At 36.8% G+C, this 13,220-nt stretch overlaps 1 protein-coding gene across 1 annotated transcript in view; it reads left to right on the plus strand.

The window, feature by feature from the left end:
* Positions 1-6,346: 6,346 nt before the first annotated feature.
* The window catches only part of chrm4a (cholinergic receptor, muscarinic 4a), a 63,309-nt gene continuing 56,435 nt past the window's right edge, over positions 6,347-13,220 (plus strand). The window contains exon 1 of the mRNA XM_059327749.1: positions 6,347-6,808. Within this exon, the coding sequence (XP_059183732.1) occupies positions 6,754-6,808 (55 nt within the window). The 5' untranslated portion in view covers positions 6,347-6,753. The remainder of the gene's footprint in view (positions 6,809-13,220) is intronic.

The raw sequence follows: 13,220 nt of genomic DNA on the forward strand, positions 1-13,220 counted from the left end.
AGAGCTGCACCAACGCTCAAATATTTCTGTACTATCAAATTAAAACTATCATATCTTTGGTTTTACATGACCTAGGAATGTCAAACAAAAATTGGGAGAAAGTTTCAAGTCTGTACTTTGGCGTGAAGTTGATAGTATGATAGTAATATGTTAAAATAATAATGTGATGAATATTAATGTGGCTTATTGGCAGGAAAATTGGTTTTAGAATAAGTCAGTAGTGTTAAGAGAGTGTATTACTGACGAGTGAACCAACTTAAATGAGTGGGAGAGAACATTAGACTGAATTAAACTAATAGTTTCACTTCAGACAGTACAACTATCGACTGTTTTGTGGCTTGCTTATGCCAGCGGGAACACAGAGTCATTGTACTTTTTAATCTATATGATATAATAATAATAATACATTTTATTGTTGGTCGAAAAGATGAAAAGTTGGTGCAGATGTATGTAATGTATCAAATTAGTATTGCAGTACTATGGTACAGAAGTGTATTGCATTCACTTGAAGAAAAAAACCCCTCTGGTTTATCTAAGTAATTTAAGTAATTTTTTGGTTGGTTTTTCAGGGTAATTATTTCTGTTTTAATGAGTAATTTTTTCTGTTTTTCGTGGTATTTTTTTCCCTTTAGTTTTTCTGGGAATTTTTTTTTCCTCTTTTTCTTAAACATTTTTTTCATGGAAAATTTTTCCCTCCTGTTTTTCGCGGTAATTTTTCTTTTCATTCCTTTATTGAGGAGCTTGATTTAATGGAAACAAACATGACCGGCTTGTTTGGTTAAATCAAGTTTTAATTTGATCTGGGTTTAAGACACTGGATACCTTACCTTTATTGACCCGATAAGGTAGAAAGTTGAAGATGGGGCATATATATGTGCGGGTCAGGAGTCACCATAGATCCACGAGAGTCACTTGCAGGTTGGATGTTCTCGTGGGATTTGACGATAATTCATGGAAAAAAAATGACCCCAAAAAACATGGTGGAAAAAAATTGCCACGAAAAACAGAAAAAAATTAGTCCAAAAAACAGGGAAAAAAATGACTCATTAAAACAGAAATAATTACCCTGAGAACCAAACCAAAAAATAAATTACTCAGAAAAAAATGAGTTTTTTTTTTCCAATTGAATGCAATACACTTCCATACTATGGTTGTATTTTCTATTTTAGTTTTATTTATTTTAACTTACTGTTTTAGTGCTGCTCTTTTTAGAATTGTTTTTATATACACTGTAAAAAAAAAAGTCCACAAATTTACTTTTTTGCAGAGCTTTTCTTGTTTTTTTTTCTATTTTAAGTGTAAATGCCATTATAAAGACGTACTTGTACTGTCACCTGCCAGATCGTGAATGCCTGATCTTTTAGACTCCCAGATAACACATAATAAAACCTCTTTTGCTTGGATACAGGATCTTTTATCATTCTGTACAGAATATCATCATGTACTTGTAGCTTATTCCATTGCTTGAGCAACCTAAGGACCTTTAAATCACCAACACGCCTCTGATGCCTAGACGGTTGCCTCCTTGCAGCAACAAATGGAAACACCTTAGGCTACGTTTACAAGATGACGGTCTGAACAGAAGACGCAAAAGTGGCATCACATCTTCACTTTTTATTCCGTGTTTAGACCAGGGTTTTCGGTAGGAAATCCACAAAAAAGTGTGTGAATTGGATTGGGTATGCCAGGCAGCATCATTTAAAGCGATAAGAGCATCTTTGGGCATGTGGAAGTTTTCACGCCACGCATTTTCATCAGCTACTCCTTCCACAAAGTTCTCCACCATCCACTAGATCTCCCAGGTCTCGTCCAAAGCCGTCTGGCTCGCCTCCCACCAATTGGTGCATCCAAAATGTGATAGAGGTAATAACAGTTCCTTCTCTGTTCACTAAAAGACGGACACGCTATGGTGGAGCGGATTACAGTTTTCCACTCTGGAGGGCGGTTTCAGATTTTTGCATTTTTAAGCCCTGTAGAACCTGATAATGTAATAACTTCCTGATAATGTAATAAAATGCATTTCCCAATAATGTAATACACTTTTTTTTTTTACCAATAATGTAATAAAGTATAACATTAATGGGAGGTTATTACATTATCAGGTTAGCCTTCATTTAGCAAGTCCTGATAATGTAACAATTCCCCAATATTGTAATAATTTAACAGCAGACCACCCATTACTTGAGTTCAAGTGGTGATACTGTGTAGGCAACTCTAGCTCAAGAGCTCTAACACCACCAACAGGTCAAAGTTGAATGTTTAGTAACTTTTGATAGTGGGGCGGATTAGCTCAATATTTTACAACAATCGTTCACTTTGTGATAAAAGCATGAAATTTGGTAGATGTGTTGGTGAATATGTTTCGAACAAATCTGGATATTGGGCCACCTCAAAAGCGCCCCCTAGTGGCCGTGGCAGGCATTTGTTATACGAATAAATCAATGATGAATAAAAACTGCCCTTTTAATAATACCAACTGGTGATGAATTGTATATTGTTGGAAAGCCTGATTAGTCACCTTTACAACGAGGTACAGCTTGTAAGGATCGTGCATTCATGGAATGAGCAACGGGGCTAAACGTGTGGGTAGCAACCCCCAAAAATGTGCATCCCCTGTGTAGTGGGGTGGATTAGCTGAACAATCGTTCATTTTGTGATAAAAGCATCAAATTTGGTACACTCATTGCTGAATACATGTTTAATGAATCTGGATATTGGGCCATCGCAAAAAAAATTCTGATGGCTGTGGCAGCCATTTTTTAAAATGGCCGCCGGTGGTTACTGGCGAGGAATGCTTTGCCTACCCTACAGCTGCTGTTTCATGTTTTCAGCACCACAAATATAATTTAGAGACATGTTAAAGTGACAAAAGCTTTATTACAGTCTAATAGAAAAGAACATTAACTTTGTATAACATTTTATTAGATCTTGATATTCCCATTCACAGGCTACGGCCTCCTCTTTGGCTTGTATTCTTCTGTTGCTCCTTAAAAAGATATATATTGTATGACCTGCAACAATAAAAACAAAACACATTTAGACAGAGAAAAAAATCATACATTTTAAAAATTCTACTAGGGTTACTTGTAGCAGGTTACTCTTTCTGGCAAAATCCTTGTACTGAGGTGTGTGACTTAGTCAGGCGGCTTAGCCAAATAAAGGGGACACGCCGGACAAGAGCACCACATTTTTTCCACATACTCTCTATCAATATAGGTTTCAATTTTTAGTAGGAGCCACTTCATCAAGATTGCGGTGATGGCAGCCATATAAAGTCTATGAGAAATGCTATATCTTCCAAGCCACTTAGAAGGTCAATTGGTGTCAAAATATACATTTTCTGGGTCCAGGAATCATTTAAAGCTATTGAGAATATCACTAGATGATTATTTGATCAAATAGATATGTTCATTTTCACTCAGACTGGGCAACTCGCTTCAAGTGCTGCAGCAGGGAATCCTGAGTTGAAACTGTTTGGAATCAATGTTCACGGGAGAGTGTGGATTAGCTGCCATGTACACTGCTCAAAAAAATCAAGGGTACGCTTTCATCTCATGTCAGATCTTGATCAACAAATTATTTACAGTGAGTCATCCAGTGATATTCTAAATAGCTTTAAATGATTCTTTGACCCAGAAAATGTATATTTTGACACCAAGATTGACCTTCTAAGTGGCTTGGAAGATATATTGGTTCTCATAGACTTATGGCTTATATGGCTGCCGTCTCCTATCTGCAATCTTGATGAAGTGGCTCCTACCAAAAGTTGAAACCTTTGGTGATAGAGAGCATGTGGAAAAATTTTGGTGCTTTTGTCCGGCGAGTCTCCTTTCTTCTCAAATCTGGTCCTAAGCCGCCTGACTAACTGTGATGGAGTTATAAAATACATTTAAAAAAAAGAAAAAAAGAATCACATGGGCAAAGGAGACATATTACATATAGTGTGTGTGTGTGTGTGTGTGTGTGTGTGTGTGTGTGTGTGTGCAGAGAGGGATGTCCACATTCCACAGGACATAATTTAACAGTGTCTTATTAAGCTTTCACACCCAACAGCCACTGATACATGTTCCAAGCTAACTAGCTAGCTTAAGTACCTAATTTTGCTATCTTGCTAATTTACTTTTCCGCCAAGGCCCATGATGATTGTTTTTCTCTTTAGCCTTTATGATGTTCATAGCATATTTTATTCATAATTATAACAGGTGAAATAAAATATTTAGACATACCTTGATGGACAGTCCACTGCACTGCTTGTCCCAGGAAGCAAATACTAGCTAGCTCATTTGCTAGCTAGCTCGATGGCTAGCCCGATTGTGGTGGGGCAGGAAAAAATAACTGAAAGAGTGTCTAACTGGATTTTTGTTAATTTAATATGTGTATTTACATTTTTTGATTTACGTTTGTATATTTAGTTTAAATTTTTTAAATATTTTAAGAAATAATTTAAATATTTTTTGTAATTTTAACCAAGAAAATGACTGCTATGGCCACTAGGGGGCGAATTTGCGATGGCCTAAGATTCAGATTTGTTTGAAACATATCCACCAACATATCCACCAAATTGTGTGCTTCTATCACAAAATAAACAATTCTTGTGATTTATTGAGCTAATCCGCCCCACAGGGGATGCACATTTTTGGGGGGTGCTACCCACACGTTTAGCCCCGTTGCTCATTCCATGAATGCACGATCCTTACAAGCTGTACCTCGTTGTAAAGGTGACTAATCAGGCTTTCCAACAATATACAATTCATCACCAGTTGGTATTATTAAAAGGGCAGTTTTTATTCATCATTGATTTATTTGTATAACAAATGCCTGTCACGGCCACTAGGGGGCGCTTTTGAGGTGGCCCAATATCCAGATTTGTTCGAAACATATTCACCAACACATCTACCAAATTTCATACTTTTATCACAAAGTGAACGATTGTTTAGCTAATCCGCCCCACTATGACCCGTTCATCCGTTTTTCACAAACAAGGTATCCATGACACACGAATGCATTCAACAGCTTCTTGAAATCTAAAGGTGCTTGGTGTTATACTTTATTACATTATTGGTAAAAAGTGTATTACATTATTGGGAAATGCACTTTATTACATTATCGGGAAGTTATTACATTATCAGGTTTTATTACATTTTCAATGGACTCAAGTGCAGATTTTTATTACATTATCGGGGTTATTACATTATCGGGAATTTATTACATCATCAGGTTCTACAAGCTCCAAAAACGCCGTCACCGTCTAAACGAAAGGCACTTCCGCCAAAATACTTTGTCATTTTTACCCGCAAGCATCCCCGTGTAAACGGGGCCTTAGAGATACAAGGGTCTTGTTGCTGACTCAACTGAAGATCTTGAGCAGAAAGCATACCACCTGACATATGTTGAATATGTTGGCCAAATAAAGTGTTCTGGATTCAGCAGCATTGGCTTTGTCGGAAGCTGTCTTCTCCTGCATATGCTCATCAAGTCTCGCTTGGATTTCACAGGCTCACCATTTCTCTGCAGACTTGAACCTGTGAACACGTTCAAGAGGCTGATCTGGGCAGTGTTCAATCATTTGTTTTAATAATAGTAGAGAACAGCAAATATAAAATGTATTGTTCTTGGTGATTTTTGTGATTTTAAATGAGAGTAGAGCAGCATGTTTACTATTTTACTTTGCATTAAACTTCCTCTGAGGAGTGAGTTACTGTCAGTGATGACAGACTAACTATAAATTTAGAACAGGAGCACTGTGAAGAAATATGAAATACCCTAAACACAGATTCAGTCACTAAGGATTGGCTAAGGAAAATGACATCACAAGTCTCTCTCTCTCTCCCTTTCTCTCTCACTCTCTACCCTCTCTTTTCCTCTCCTCTTTCTCCCCCCTCTCCTGTCCTCCCCATCCCTGCTCTCCCCCTCTCTCCTCCACCCTTTCCTCTCTCTCTCTCTCTCTGTCCTCTCTCTCTCTCCCCCTCTCTCCTTTTCTCTCTCCATGCCCCCCCTCTCTCTCGCTGACCCCCCCTCTCTCTGTCTCTCAGTCTCTCTCCCTCCTCTCTCTCTTCCCTCTGCCCCCCCCCTCTCTCTCTCTCTCCCCATCCCTCCTCTTTCTCTTCCCTCTCTCTCTCTCTCCCTCCCCCTCCCTCCTCTCTCTCTCCCTCTCTCTCTCCCCCTCCCTCCTCTCTCTCTCCCTCTCTCTCCCCCTCCTCTCTCTCTCTCTCTCCCCCCTCTCTCTTTCCCCCTCCCTCCTCTCTCTCTCTCTCTTTCCCCCTCCCCCCCCTCTCTCCCCCTCTCTCTCCCTCCCTCCTCTTTCTCTCTCCTCTCTATCTCTCTCTCGCGCGCTCTCTCTCTCTCTCTCTGAATGAACGGAAGGATTTCTGGTGCGCATGGAGAAACCACGCGCGAGAAGCTGAGCGGCCACATTTCTGATTTCCATCAGACTAATTAACAACTAGAAGTAATGAGGTGATGTCGATCTGTCATGTATTCATCTATTTTACATATTTACCTTCCTATGATTACACCGGCTGACTGATCCAGCATCCAGCCCTGAGAGGAAAACATACAAACTGGTGTGATAACAGAAGCCAGGGATCAACACCAGAGTAAAGTCCGCCGCTCTGTGAACAACGGGTGAGCAGGAGAAGAGGATAAAAAAAAGAAAAAGATTGAAAGAAGGACTACGGAAGGGATTTTGCTGTGAAAACTTGGAGAAAGAAAGCGAGAGGAGTCAGGTTGGCAGCTGGTGCTCCGCCATGCAACATGAGTAACGACAGTACCGGAGTTGGAGGGCTTCGGCCCCTCTGGAACTTCAATGGTGAGTAAAAGCGCCATTCATTTATACATACATCATATATGTGTCATATTAATACTGGCCATGTTCAATAAAGCACGGTAGGACAACCACATAAAGAAACCAAATATTATTATTATTATTATTATTAATAATAATAATAATAATAATAATAATAATAATAATAGTAATAATAATAATAATAGTAATGATAAGTAGGCTTTTACCATGTACATGTTATCGGACACAGTGCTGTGATTGTCAGTCGGATTTTTTTTGCATCCAAAAAAATCTGACTAAAAAAAAAAAATGTCTAAAAAGAGTTTAATTGTGCATCTGTCTAAATATTGAAGCATTATGATGCTCTTTATGTTAATACAATGAAAATACAAATACAGTATATGTATCAATAAAAACAAGTTATGGAAATGTTAGAAAAATATATATACTGAAAACAATGATATTATTGAAAATACAAATAAGCAATGAAATTAAAAATATATATATTAAAAAAGAAGTTCATGGACGTTAAGGAAGTGTTAAAATATATATATTTTAAATGAAAAAAATATGTTAAAATAACAAATAAGCAATACATTATATGTATCAATAAAAATAAGTTCAAGGAAATGTTAAAAAATATATATGCTGAAAACAATGATATTATTGAAAATACAAATCAGCAATTAAATTTCATGTTCATGGATGTTAAGGAAATGTTAAAAAATATATATATTAAATGAAAAAAATATTTTAAAATAACAAATAAACATTACAAAAAATGAATAGAAACACAAAAATAGATGTATAGAAAATGTTGTCAAATATATATATTAAAAAAATATAAAGCAATTTAGTAAGTTTTGGATATTGCAAAAAACATGGAGGTAGAAAAAAAACAAGAAAAAAGGTTTTATTCAAATAAAGGAACAAAATTTAACATTCTCAAGGTTAAAGATGTGGAGTAGACAGGGTGTTGTGGCATTTAAAAAAATATATTTAAATAATTATAAACAGGAATTCTTTTCTGATAACATTTTATATAAGTTATATAAAATAATATTTATTATTTGACAAAAATCCCTTCCATTATAACTAATAATTGACTAATAAATGCTCTTGGATCAGCAGGTAAGTGATGATGTGATATTGTTGTAGAGATCAGTGGGAATGTGTTTCTCTTCTCTATCACCATGTCTAAATGGTTGAAGGGTACGCTGCTTTTGGAAACAATGAGAGCAGCAGAGAAGGAAAAATAAAGATGATGAGAAAAAGGGGCGTAGGAAGATAGGAGGTAGTGAAGGAGGAGATTACAAAAACAGTGTGAGAAGACGAACAGAATTAGGTTTTCAGAGATTAAAAAGCCTGAATAAACTCCTCCTCTCCCCCTTCCCTTCCCCTCTCCACTCCCCTCTCCTCTTTTAACATTTTCATCTCTTCTTCTCATCTTTTTCCCCTTTCCATATCTTTTCTGGAATATAAAAGGCTGGAAATGAGATAAGGAGGAGAGAGAATTAGTCCAAAGTGTTTACACTGATTATACAGCATAAATATATATGAAAATCTATGGAAAGGTGTAGGGCTGTGCGATATATCACTATATTTTTAAATGTGATATGGAATTTGACCATATCGTATATGTCGACATTGTTCAAATTTGCACTGTGATCCTTGCTCCAGACAAGCTGCGGCTTTATTTAAGATGTTTTTTTATTTAAATGTGCACTTAAAGGAGCTTTGTTTTTTTTTAAAAGGTTCTCCTGTTGTTATACAGTATTTTTGTTCACTTAAATACTTAAAGTTTCAGTTAAACTACTTGTGACATGTCATATTTGACTTTGACTTTGACTTGAATTTGCTCTCATTTAATGATAAAAATATCAGGATATATATCGTATATCGATATTCAGACTAAATATATCAGGATATGACTTTTGGTCCATATCGCCCAGCCCCAGCGAGAATCAGAAACACAGCAAATCTGCTTCAGAGCAGCTGACTGACATGATGTGAGGATCCCACAGTGTCTGTGTGCGTAGGTGTGTAGGTGTGTGTGTGAGGGAAACATTTAGACCCTGAAGGAAAGATACTGGGAGATATTGGAGGGTGAAGTGAAGAGAAATGTGGGAAATGTGGTTTATAAACTATATCAGAAGACAATAAATGTCCAGACTGTGACTCTTTTTGCTGAGGTTGGTGGGAATTAGCTACTGGTACACTGTAAAACCTTTCAGTGTAAATTTACAGTAATTCACTGAAAATACATTTTTACAGGTTTTTTTGTGTGTTTTAGAAATACAGTGTGTTACTAGAAATTCATTTGCAGCATATTACTGTAAATTTACAGAAAATGTACTGGTAAAATTACTGCATTTTTACAGTTTTTCTTACTGAATTGTATAAATACAGTGCATTACTAGAAATACATTTGCAGTATATTACTGTATTAATTGGAAATTTACAGCAAAATAATGTTCACCGTTTTGATTTTAATTAGTGAATATTTACAGTAAACTGTAAACTTTTCAGTGTAAATTAACAGTAATTAACTGGCAAAATTAGGCCATTTTTTACAGTTTCTTACTGAATTTTATAAATACAGTGCATTACCAGAAATACATCTGCAGTTATTAATGTATTCTGGTAAATGTACAGTAATTCACTGGCAAAATTACACATTTTTTTGTTTGTATTTTAGAAATACGGTGTGTTACTAGAAATACATGTGCAGTAAATTACTGTATTCTTAAAAAGTATTATTTACAGGAATTAACTGTATTGTGTTGTGAATCTATAAGTGCTATAATCACATATTTTTCTCCCAGATTGCATTGCAATATACAGTATGACACTGTATGACATCAATACAGTAGAATACTGTTTAGATTTCACTGTAAATTCACATCTAAGGTTTACAATGTACAAGACAGAACAGCGAAACTACAGAAAACTCTAACATTTCAGTGTCAACAGCAGTTGAAAGTTTGCCAGAGTTTATATTGATGCTGCTGTATCGATTATATCAGATATATATGTTTCATAGAGTCTATTTAAAGGTTGTAATCATGTGCATATTTATGTTTTTCCTGGCTGTTTACAGACTATTTAAAAAAACTGCACATACAAAACAGCAGGCTGGGTGATTTAGTTGATACTTAAAGAAAAAAAGAATCCCGGAAGGGAACGGGCCGCTCCGATGGAATGATTGACAGCATTGAGTTCTAGATAAAACATCAGGGGGTTGATGTTACATTCCCCCTCGACTCCATTTTCTCTGATTCCTCCCCTGTCTCCTCCCCTCCATCAGCCGCTCTTCTGTTCTCCTCGCTTCCCTCTCTTCACCTCTCATGTCTCCTTCTCTTCCTTCTGCTCTCTTAATTCTATCCTATTTACATCCCGGCTCCTGCAGAGGACGGATCCCTGTGGTGGAAAGGCGTGTTTATTGGTGTGTGTGTGTGTGTGTGTGTGTGTGTGTGTGTGTGCGTGTGCGTGTGCACATATGGTTATGTGTGTGGATAATTCTGGATGTGGGTGTGTTTACATGAGAACATGTATATGTGTGGGAAGAAAATGTGTGTTTGTGTGTCTGGTGTATTGGTGAATATGGCTATTTGTGTAGAGATGGAGCAAGTTTATGCATATTTTTTTGTCTTTGTGACCAAAAAATATCATAATCTTATATATTTTTCTTCTTCTCCTAACACTTCTTATTACCATTTATATATATATATATATATATATATATATATATATATATATATATATATATATATATATATATATATATATATATATATATTGAATATATATAATATATTTAACTTTTTTTTATGGCAAATGTTGTCTTTTACATTTATTTTCTGCTCTTGCTCTTAAACTGCTTCATTGGTCTGTTACCAACTAGTCGTGCTGGCTCCACTAGAGGGGGCTGTTATGTTAATTTTAATTCTACAAAGTTTGGTAAAACAACAAAGAAAAATTGTTGTAAAAAAAAAAAAAAAAAGGGAGGATACTTGAAATCACTAAGCTATCCTGCACTGTATTTAGAATCAATGCATACAATGTTGGCCAGCTTTTAAAATGAAAAAAGATCCAATTTAAATGAAAAGTATGGCTTATTCTTGATTTGGATTCTGCTTTAAGTTATGTGTGTTATGGCAGTTACTTGTGTTGGTTGTTGTTGTTGTTGTTGTTGTTGTTGTTGTTGTTGTTGTTGACTGTGCTCTTTAGTTTTCTTAGTTAAAGCAGTGAGATGACAGTGTAGCTGCCTAATGCCTAATTACTGCCCTCAGTGGTTGATAGCAGGTTCATTTTGTACCATTAACATCAGGAGTCAGACTAAGTCTAGAGGTGTTTTTACATCATTAGTCTGTTTAATCTGGTTTGAATTAGGGTTGGGCAATTTATCAATATAAAAAATATATCAACATATTTTTAAATGTGATATGGAATTAGACCATATCGCATCTATCGACATAGTTAATTTTTTTTCCCTTTCTTTATATATAAATGCTGCCCGGCTCAGGATATGACTTTTGGTCCATATCACCCAGCCCTACTGTGAATTACTTCAGTTTGTGGACTTGGAGCGTTTTCCTCTTGTTTTGGTTTTCGATTCACACAGGGATAATCTCAGCCAAACAAAATGCATCACCACACACCCTGCTACAGTTCAGTACTGTTGCATCCCAGAATCCTGAAATCAATCTGGGACCAGACTGAGACCACCTCCTCAAAGGGTCTCGTGCAGTTGTTTAGCACTCTGTGTTTACCAGAAAGGAGAAGTTTGCTGTTAGCAAGCTAATGTTAGCTTTATCTTAGTAGGCTAAGGCACTTTATACTGCATAGTATTTTCTGAATTTTCCACATTCTACTAAAACACAAGTTACATCGTGTCAAATGCTTTAGCTTAACTTACTGAAATGTAGTTAGCCCTGAATTTGCATATATGACTGAGTGACAAATGCACCGTATACGTAATTTCAGGGAGCGTGTCTATGTTCCCCTCTTTGTATGAGACTGGGGAACATAGGACCCTTTTTCCCTGCTTTTCCCAAAAAGGGTCCTATGTTCCCCAGTCTGTTACTTTTTCCACCATTACTGTCATATTCCATGGCACAAAACAAACTATGTAGGCCTACGGGCTGTTTGACGCACATATGCAAACAGGCCTAGACCAGGAAAGATTAGGTCAGGGGTGGCAAACCTGCAGGTCTCAAGTTAACCCTAATCCTAACCCTAACCCTTACCCTGCAACAGTGGGGAGCGTATTAAAAGGGTCCTATGCTCCTCGGTATGTATTGCTACAGGGGAACATAGGACCTTTTTTCTAAAAAAGGGGGAACATAGGTTTCAGGATGGCACAGTTTTCCCCATGGCAACTGCTGATGTCTCACATCTGTTTCCACTTTTGTCCTCCTAAAAGTTCAGTTTTTCGGTTCGTCGGTTTATATAAACTTACTTATGTGTTCTAAACCTGTTGGTAGTGCATTTCATGACATTTTTCTGTTGTTTGCTAGTAGACGGAATTGACAAAGGAGGTTCCTTCTTTTATTCCAAAGTCAATGGAGAGAGATGGATTATTTTCCCTCTGGTGGGGGCGGGGCTTAAGTGCGCTCTGTCTCTAACGACTCCAGGAAGTGACTGCTGGACATGAATAAATAGTTGGCTACATAACCCTTTGAGAAAACAAATGTTGTTGTCTTTAGATAAGCAAACTTGATGTAGTATTTTAATTCAAGAGTTTAAGAGTTGCTTGAAATTGGAATTTCTTGCTTTTAGACCAAGGCAAGATAGTAGCTTTCTCTGGTTTCCAGTCACACATGTGTGGATGCAGGCTGGTGGCCATCCCCGGCCGGGGGGTTATCCCTGCTGAATGCAGCTAATGCAGGAGGGGATGCACATGGAAATCGTTTTTTCTGGTTTGTAGGCTGATTAACAGCCAGGTGGGCTCCACTATACACCTCTTTGCTCCTGGCAGATGTTGCAGTCAAAGTTCACCAAAGTTAAAGAACCCCAAGTGCAAATACATAGGCTAATTGGCTGTTGGCTGTAGCCTTGGTGTTGATCTTTTCATTAAACTCTCAGGTAACTATAAATGTGAAACTATTCATTGAAAAACTTACCACTAAATCTATCTCTGGAGTATCAATCAGTCATTGTTGTAAGCTTGAAAGGTGGTTGTAATAACTTTTAGCTTCATCTCAAAGAGAGGCTTGGAATCATGTTGGTTACTAAAGATTTGAGGGACAAGTCTTTGTTGTGTTAATGATGTAGCCAAACAACAAGTAATTGTCTTCGCAGTTTATCTGTGGCTCAAAAAAAGAAGGGGCTAAGTCAGTTTTGGTACATATAAGCCTATTCTCTTTAAGCTACAGATTGCCAAAGTTGACTGACAGACTTTTAATACCTAAAAGGTGTGTAGAAATTCAAATTT

Source organism: Centropristis striata, chromosome 24, assembly GCF_030273125.1.
Source record: "Centropristis striata isolate RG_2023a ecotype Rhode Island chromosome 24, C.striata_1.0, whole genome shotgun sequence".
In the NCBI taxonomy this organism is placed as follows: Eukaryota; Metazoa; Chordata; class Actinopteri; order Perciformes; family Serranidae; genus Centropristis; species Centropristis striata.